General features: G+C 30.9%; 1 protein-coding gene across 1 annotated transcript; it reads right to left on the bottom strand.

The window, feature by feature from the left end:
- Positions 1-399: 399 nt before the first annotated feature.
- Positions 400-8,154, bottom strand: HELRODRAFT_85566 (hypothetical protein; the record flags this gene model as incomplete). The annotated part of the gene is made up of 3 exons (XM_009026230.1): positions 400-576; positions 3,802-3,941; positions 7,989-8,154. Coding segments are annotated over 3 exons (483 nt in total), but the record flags the coding sequence as incomplete, so codon positions are not given.
- Between the last annotated feature and the right edge of the window lie 1,112 nt (positions 8,155-9,266).

Below are 9,266 nucleotides of genomic sequence, written 5' to 3'. Positions count from 1 at the left end.
ATTTTTAAAACCAGTACCTAATTTGACAAATATTGAAGCCCGAAATTAACGGAGTCAACAATATTTATTTCTTTAAGTTAACCAATTGGAGGCTTAACGTTAATCAATTAATGTTTTTATTCGTTCTGTAAAATTAATTTATTATAAAAAAAATTTCTATTTAATAAATAATTATATCAACCAGTTATGGGATCAAATGAGTCCCTAGACGAGTCAACAAGTTGCATAATTGGAGGCGTGGTACGCACTCGATTGCCTCCATAACTGCTGATTCGAGAAGGATGAGTCAATCTGCGTATCTGCCGTGACCCTGAGCTACTCAGATCTTCTTCACACTGCAGCATTTTTAAATTTTAATCATTCGTACTAATCTAATACTTACAATTTTAAATACTTTAATTAAATTCCTAAAAGTTGTAATTTATTGAGCTTTAAAATAAAAACAATGACGAGTAAAAAAAATAAACGAACCAGCTCCAAAATTGGTCTCTGATGCGATGTAGATATGTGCTGACTTAAATCATCAGTAACATGATTTGCATCTCCTCCCGGCAACGAAGCACATATAGGACAGATCTATAAATAATTCTTTCTTTATATAATATATATATATATAATATATATATATATATATATGTATAATTCTTTATATATATATATGTATATACCTACACCATTATTTATATAGATGAGAAGAAAAAAATTGTGTCCCGAGTAAAGACAGATTAGTTCAAATTTCAAGTTAAGATCTCAAACTAAGATGTTTTTTAGGTAATTCACAAAACACATTTCAGTCGCTAAGGACGTAGTGTTTGCCGAATAAAAGAAAATTGAAAAATGAGTAAGAAGTATGGGTGAAAATCATCTATCAACTCGGGCTACTGATGAATCCCACAAGGGACAAAACACTTTTAGTCCTTGGTGGGAGATGGAGAACTTTATGTACTCGTACTGGCAGATCAACTATTTTCACCCATTCTTACTCATTTATCAATATATATATTCGTCAATATACAATGAAATTAAAACAATTATTAGTATGGGCATCAAGTTCACTGGACCAAATCTTAACATTTAAAAGATGTCTAATACTAGGAAAGGAACGTATTTGCATAAATTGTTAAAAAGTCTACAACAATGGTGATGCAACTGACACCTCAAATATTCGTCTGGTTATGCTTCAGCTCTACAAAAACTTCTCATCTTTAATAAAATCAAAACTATATAACTTTCTCGACAAAAACAATTTCATTAACAAAATATTCAAAAAGTTTTTTAGTGGAACCCACAAATTCCATCTTATCTTTTAAAAGATGCCAAACTATTGTTGTCGTACTGCACTGCACTACATCACTTCAATCCTAAAATATAAACAAGTTCCGCAATCATTTCTCTATTTAATATTGTTACAAACGTCAACGATCGTCATGACCGATACCAGTATTGTAACTTCAAAGATTTCATTTCCGACATTAGTATATGTAGCTTGCACAATAGTCAAATTATCGGTATTCCGAAGGTTCAAAATATCTGATGGATAAACACAGCAGTTTCAAACACAAACTTGTTTAAACGTCTATTCGAATTCCAACAGTAATAGAAACACTATTCCAAGTAACTACATAAATAGCAACTTCAACTTCGCTTCAAACATCGCTACTAACTTCGCTTCAAACATCGCTACTGACTTCGCTATTAACCTTGATAAAAAACTTCGTTATTCACTCGCTTATAAAAAGTTTTACAATCAATGACAATAAAGTAAAGATAACAAATAATTAAGATAATTAATTTAAATTAATTACAGAGCGCAATTCGATTACTCCAACGGTTATAAAAACATCAACCTTTTCCGACATACTGATAACCAGAGTATATCAATATGATTTATCAATTGCGAGCGATACAAGTCAGAAGGGAGTGTACTTCAAATTGACCCTTCTGCACGTTTATCTTTAATATTTGTATTAATCCGCTTATGAAAATATTAGATAGTTAAGAACATAAACAATGCGTCTATTTATGGGGTTCAACCGGTCAATTCGGAATCAGCACAAAATACGAACGCAGACATAAACATATTAATTTGAATCAAGCCTGCTGCAACTATGAATATATATAATTGTTGTTCGTTTGGAATGAGGTAAAAAATGGAGAATTTTTGCCTCGATATACCAGTCCCTGATGTGAAAACTGATCAATCCTTGACATATAGACAAAATTTATGACGCTGAATGCAAGGATTCTGGAGAAAAAAACGAAAAAACAGTCTAAAGTCGTTCAAATGTTGACAACAACTTAAAAATTGAAATTAGACCTCCAGCAGTAATAGCAAATTTTAAAAAGATTCATGCCATCACAAATAAACTTTGAAATCCGCAGTTACGATTTGTTTAGATGGAGCATAATACTCTATGCTCTCTCTGCGGTGTTCGACAAACAAACGTGATTTCAAATTGCAGTTTCCAAGATACACCAAAAGACAAAAAACATGATATTTAATGTTTGAAATAAGATATGATATGAAAAAAAAGATATGACATTTCAATCGGTTGGTGATCACACAAGCCGGTTGAAATTATACAGATTTAGAATCACCCAGCATAACAACTATTCAACTCTACCTACTCAACCTGACATTGCTATCTTTCATTGACACAACATAGTGGTTCTTTAGTTGAATGTGTGCCATGAAACCAAACTATAATCGACAATACTCTGACAATTTGTTAATTTGGTTAAACTATAAAATCCGCTCAATTATTTTAAATATCACCGATTGATTTTTATAATAAATTTAATCTACTCTTGTTACAATTTTATGGCAAATTTCTTCTAATAGTAAATTTATAATCACTATTATAAGGTAATCATATGGTATCTATTGTGACAGAAACAAATTATAAATTGCACTTCTATTTTCTCCGCAATGAGCAAAGTGGTCTATTCTTTTTGTTTTTCCACTACTTTATTATAGAATAATTACATTATTACCATTATCATTTCAATTAATTTCAAATTTGACCAATTTTTCCTTTTTTTGAGAAAATAAAAAATGGTTCTATTATTATAATTGTTGCTGTTATTACTATTATTATTATAAATATTATTGTTGTTGTTATTGTTATCATGAAAAAAGTTTATGAATTGCTAATATTAAGAAATATTTTAAAAAAGCACTTACAAAATAAAATAAAGGCACAAAATGATAACTGATATTTTGCTTGGGCCACAAGACTTGCCTGGAATGCCTCAATATAATTGGAATGCCTCAATTTAAAAGTGTTTAAAAAAATTTTATTTAAAATTATTTATAAAATCACTAGGAGGAATAAACCGTTAATTTAATTGTAGGTAGTTGAATAAACTGTGATATAATGATATATTTTGTGTAGCTGTTGCTGGTTCGCTCAGGTACTGTCGCACGATCGCCAATAATTCACAACGCAACTCCATAATCCAACAACTTCATCCTCTACTTCTAAAACTCGTGTTTATATAAAGCAATTACAAAGATAATCTGATTGTAACAAACAAACAAAAAATTTTAAAGTTATTGCAGCGGTTATAACAATATATTTACGTAGCAGAAACAAATTTGAAGAAAAAAACAAAAAATACACCCAAATGAGCGATAGCGTCTTTGAAAAGTTTAACTCGCTGCTTTATTTACACTTTTGAAACATGGTAAATTTAAGTTGACACAACTGGTGAAAAAGTCTTTATCCTCAAGTTAATTTTCTGCACCAGACCATTAGAATCAGATAACCATCTATAAACAAAAATTAAAAAACTTACAACTTCGACAGATATCCTATCTCTGTGACATGTTCGAACATGATCAGCCAACAATTGACTATTGAATCCCATTTTAGAACAATGAGGACAAGAAAATGATTGTATGACTAAAGATGACGAGGGTTCACCACTGTATAAAATTCCTGCAAGGAAAAAATCATTTATGCACAATACAAACCAAGTTTACTTTGCAATTATTTAATTTTTAAAAACTTAATTTAGTTTAAATATAATTATTATTTAAATTAACGCAGAAACTAGTATAATAAACATTTTAAAAACAATTTTGCAAATATTGTTAGAAATGTTAGACCACATGTACTTCAAAATCGAAAAGGGTGAACATTTATTCTCACACCAGGATATTCAACTTAGGATTGACCTAAGTTTTTATTTCTTTCAACTTATTCCTTTTTTTGTAGATATCTAGATAATATTATTTTTCCACTAATAGCTGATTCCGCTATTACTTTCCTTTTTTGATCAAAGATTTATTTTACCTTGTTTTTATGGATTTACAATTTTACATGTACGTGGTCCTTTTTATTTTTGATCAAAGGTTTGGACGGGAAAAAGAACATTTTTGATGAAGCCCCCTCAAAATCAATCCTACACCATTTAGAGTTTTATCGAAACATGAACTGAAATTCGGATAAAACCTAAACTTTCAAAAGTATGCGATTTGGCCATGTCTTTTTATTTAGCAATTCTGATTGAATTTCTTTTAGCCTTCTTTAAAATGTTTCATTGAAAAAATATAACGATAAGAATTAGGTAACTAGATCTTTCGCCCAAACAATGGAAGATTCGCCGGATTACATATTTGTCCGAAAATAAAAAATAGTCTTTTGGATAATCAAAAATAATACTCTAATTTTTTTTCGTAAAGATAGCATTTCAAAGTTGATCTTGTTAGAGTTGATCATGTTTGGTTATGACCACACAAAATATCCATTCACTTTTTCAATTGAGGCAAAAGCCTTTATTTGTAGTTTTTATGTAGACTGCAGTTTCTAGACTATGTTCTTTGCTGGTGACAATGACATCAAGAAAAAGTAGAGATTTATCATTCTCATGCTTAATGGTGAAGTTTACTTTGATTTGTTGACAACAGTGAGTTGCGCCTTAACCGGAATTTGACTAATAATTGGACAAAGAAGATAACTGGTGTTTTTGGTTTTAATGTTATCATGAGGCATCCAGGGAAATATTCCAACGAGTAAATTGATTTCGACGTTAAGAATGACGTTTAATGATTTTTCGAACCAGCCCGTTCTAGATTCGAAAAATCGCTAAGAATTCAGTTTGTCAAGATATTCACTCTCGTCATGTAGCACAAATTGAGAGGATTTGTCTACATTATTATTCTCTTTTAATTGACTTTTATTCTTTTTTAATTTAATTTTAGCCGCAGCTTTCAATTCATCAGTCATTAACTTGCTAAGAAATTTGCTTTGCCGCTTTTTAGCTTCAGTCTGCAGTACAATTGTTAATGAGGGGTTATCTGTCCTTTACGTTCAGAACCTAATATTTAAAAACAGTACATTCGTCAACGCGCCTTCATCCATTCCTTATTAACCGAAAAACGTAATGCGGAATTGAGGAGACAATGAACAAGACACAGAATGATTGATTGAGAATATAATTAAAAATGAATTACAACTTTACAATAATGCAATAATAATTTAATAATAATCGCATCATTTTCTATTATAGGAATCATGTGAACACCAACTACAAAACGGACGAATCCGTTTTAAAACAAATCAGTCATAATAATGTCAAACTGACAAACCGTTCCGACAAAATAAAACTACAATTTATTATAAGAAAACAGATACATTAAACCTTATCATGAACAACGACCAAACTCATCAACATGATTCGGCTTTTTATCATGATTCACTCCAGACAAGAATGACAATTATAAAATAATAGATTCTTAGCTTCAGTCTGCATCACGTTATTCTCAAATATAAGAATGACAATAATAAAAACAGCACCTATTGTACCGACAAAGACCAAAAAATCAACATAGACAAAAGTGCACCAACCAAAGAGCAAGTAAATGATATCAAAGCAATAAAACACAACACCGAAACAAAAAAAGGCAATCAGTTTGAACAAAGATTAAGAAGATAGTAAAATTAACAGTCACTAACATCAATAAATGCAAATAACAGGAACAAAGACCTTGGTTATACAAATTCCCTATATAAACTGCAACAAGTGCTGAAAATGATTGAAAAATCAAAATAGGTCACTATCGAGAATGAATTGAAAAAACTGTATATTATTCAAACTTTAATAAAATAAACAATGACAACAAGAATCTGGTTAGAAATATTGAAAAATGTAAAAAACTATCCAACGCTAGAAATTCTGAAGATTTCCTAAATTACTGCACATATATAGTAATTGGGGTTAATGTGCATATATGTTGGATATATATGGATATATATATATATGGTTATATATATATATATATATATATATATATATGTGTGTGTGTGTGTGTGTGTGTGCGTGTGTGACTTGGATCGACTTGAATCCACAAGTATGTGAGTATATAAGGGAGTTAGAATTTCCAACCCAGTACGGTTGGCCAGTACGAGTAAACAAAACACCCACCACGACCAAAGTGGACTCAAATTGAAAAATTTTGAATTTAGTGATTTACATTTTTTCAGGTGATACAAAGTATGTACTTATTTTGGATATTCAAAATCGACAAACGTTGGGTTATATGGTAAAAATAAAAATGTTTCTAAACGGATTTATTTAGGTTTTAAGCAAGAACCCAAGTCTGAATGTATTTACGTTTATACATTGAATACGTTTAAATATTGAACATTTATTTGTTCGCATGTATATTATTAAACACTGAACGATGAATGTATCGTTATAACCGTCCCGGTCGACGACGAGTTTGTTTAATCCTCAATGGAAAATAGCGACACGAAATAACTTTCCAGTTATCGATTAATTTATTTACAAAACAATAAATAATTAATCAATTGTCAACGTTAATTAATTTTACTAATAAAAGTTAACATTCAGAAACTATCAAATTAACGTTCAGAAACTATTGCTTTCCGAAAAAAAATCACTTACTTTTATCGCAAGTACAAAAAAATACAACACAAATACCTCTACCTACATTAACAATCAATCGCTTTCCAATATCAAATATTCAACCAGCCATTTAATATCTCGCATGCCGTTATATACCCGTTTACCGACGCCCCTAAAACTGAATGTGTTCGTGGCAACACCAGCGCCTCTAGCGAATATATTTGTGACGGTTATTGACACTGCCCCCCTTTCACTTCTATTCATCCCGAAAAGAGTTCGTTGCAACGTCTGCATAAAATAGAGCCAGTCTCTCCAAATGGACAATTTTTAATTTTTACCCGCGGCTTCTGATGCTCTTGAAGTTGTTAGACAATGTCGTTCAATCGAGTTATGATCTGATAAGATCCTTTTTAATCTTGTTGAAACTTTGGAGACCGTGCTTTTTTTCGATGATTATATTGCCATACCATATCGTTGGCGCTAAATCCAACAGTGTTTCCCTTTTTTATCGTATCGGGTCTCACTATTCTTGTTTCAACTTCAAGCGCGTGTATTGGTGGATGCTGTTTAACCACTGACTAAATAGGACTCAATTATGACATGTGAAACTAGAAGTGGCGCACAACAGTTACAGACCTGTATATTGAATTTTAATTTCATAGTTCTGGAATGCAGTTCTTGGGAAAATCGATCGGGTACAGAAGCGCCTACAAGATCCCACAATGAATTTCAAGGGACGAATCGTCTTTAGCGCGAGCGACTTTTATTGGAGATGGCGAAATGTCCGACCATAAAATTAAGGAGCCTTTTTTGAATCCAATTTTATTGTGCTTAAATTCGAACGTTTAAATTTATGTCACCCTTCTTACCAATCTTATTTTACTTTCCATCCAAACTTTTCTCTTTCATTAAAAAACATTAAACTATTTTTTTTTATCCCATCTGATCTGTCTGATTATGTATGCAATTTAAATTCATAAAAAAATAAACTTGAAATATGGAAAATTAAATAGATTGAAATGTTACAAAAAAATTTAATATTACAAATTTTTGTTCATTTTGAAAATTTCACATATTTAAATAACTGACAAGAAACAGAAATATTGTAGACAAACCCATGTCAGCTCTTGTGGGTATACACTGCATGGAGTGTGATGACTTGTGTCGTGATGAAACAGCCTTCATGTCATGACATGACTGGCACAAATCATAATCAAAACATATCAGGCACTTGTATCTTAAACCACTGAAGCTTGATTTCATACAACAATCACATGTTACCCCTGTAAACGAAAGGTAGACATTGAAAAAATGAATATCTCGATAGTTTTGTTATATCCGCTACGATATCGGCGCGATGATGTAATGGTTAAGGTGCACTTTATTATTAATTTCAATTATGTTCAAAGTTATAAATATTGAGTTGTTGATGTTCAATTTGTTTTTACTTAATACTTAATTATTTAATATCTGAATTTAATATCTGAATGTCGTCCGCATACATTCGACAAAAACGTACAAAATATCTACAATTCATTGGCACAACTACTGTTGACATTTGAATAAACGTTTACACAAGTGAAGCAGTTGTGTTTATCTATCAAAAATCAGTGAATCTACGTAGGATCAAATAACTTGACGATAGTGCAAGTTACAATAGTATGTATGATTAAACAAAATGAAATTCTAAAAAATTTGTATTGCCAGAAATCAGAAATAATTAACAACAAATAAAAAAACACGAAATAACAACACCAAAATTTTACTATATTTAAATTATTTTAATAAAATAAATAAATTTTGAAATGAAATTTAATTGCTCATCCATAATAATACAGAATCCAGAGTCAATGAAAGTAAAACAAAATGTACATAATAGATTCTGTAGGCAAAAATATCATGTAAAACAAAATTCCAACAAAGTTAGATGTAATTAAACCAAATATATAACAAATAAATTAAAAATAAAGTAAAATATGTATATATACATATTTTACATCCATAAATATTTCGCTTCCGGACATTTTAGAAGCGAAATGGCGAAGTAAAGGCGAACAAATTCGGTAACTCCACCGAATAGCAAATCAGGCCAAAAGACTAAAAAAGGATATAGTTGGTGCCACATGCATAAAGAATGATAAAGGCACCATAATAACCTTGCAGAATGAAGTGAAGGATTACTGGAAAGATTACTTTGATCAGTTATTGAATGAAACAAACCCTATTGGGGTGGACTTTGATGCACTTCTGAAAAGTTTACGGATGCGTTGAAGGCAATGAAGTTGGGAAAAGCGACTGGTCCGTCTGGACACACAAATGATATCATCAAGGCATCTGGTGGGCAAGCTTCAGAGCCCTCTTACACATCTGTCGGGAGATGTGGAGTAAATCGA

The sequence above is a fragment of the Helobdella robusta genome (assembly GCF_000326865.2).
Source record: "Helobdella robusta unplaced genomic scaffold HELROscaffold_46, whole genome shotgun sequence".
NCBI classification, from domain to species: domain Eukaryota; kingdom Metazoa; phylum Annelida; class Clitellata; order Rhynchobdellida; family Glossiphoniidae; genus Helobdella; species Helobdella robusta.
Note: the sequence above shows the minus strand (reverse complement) of the source record. Positions and strands in the feature narration are given on the sequence as shown.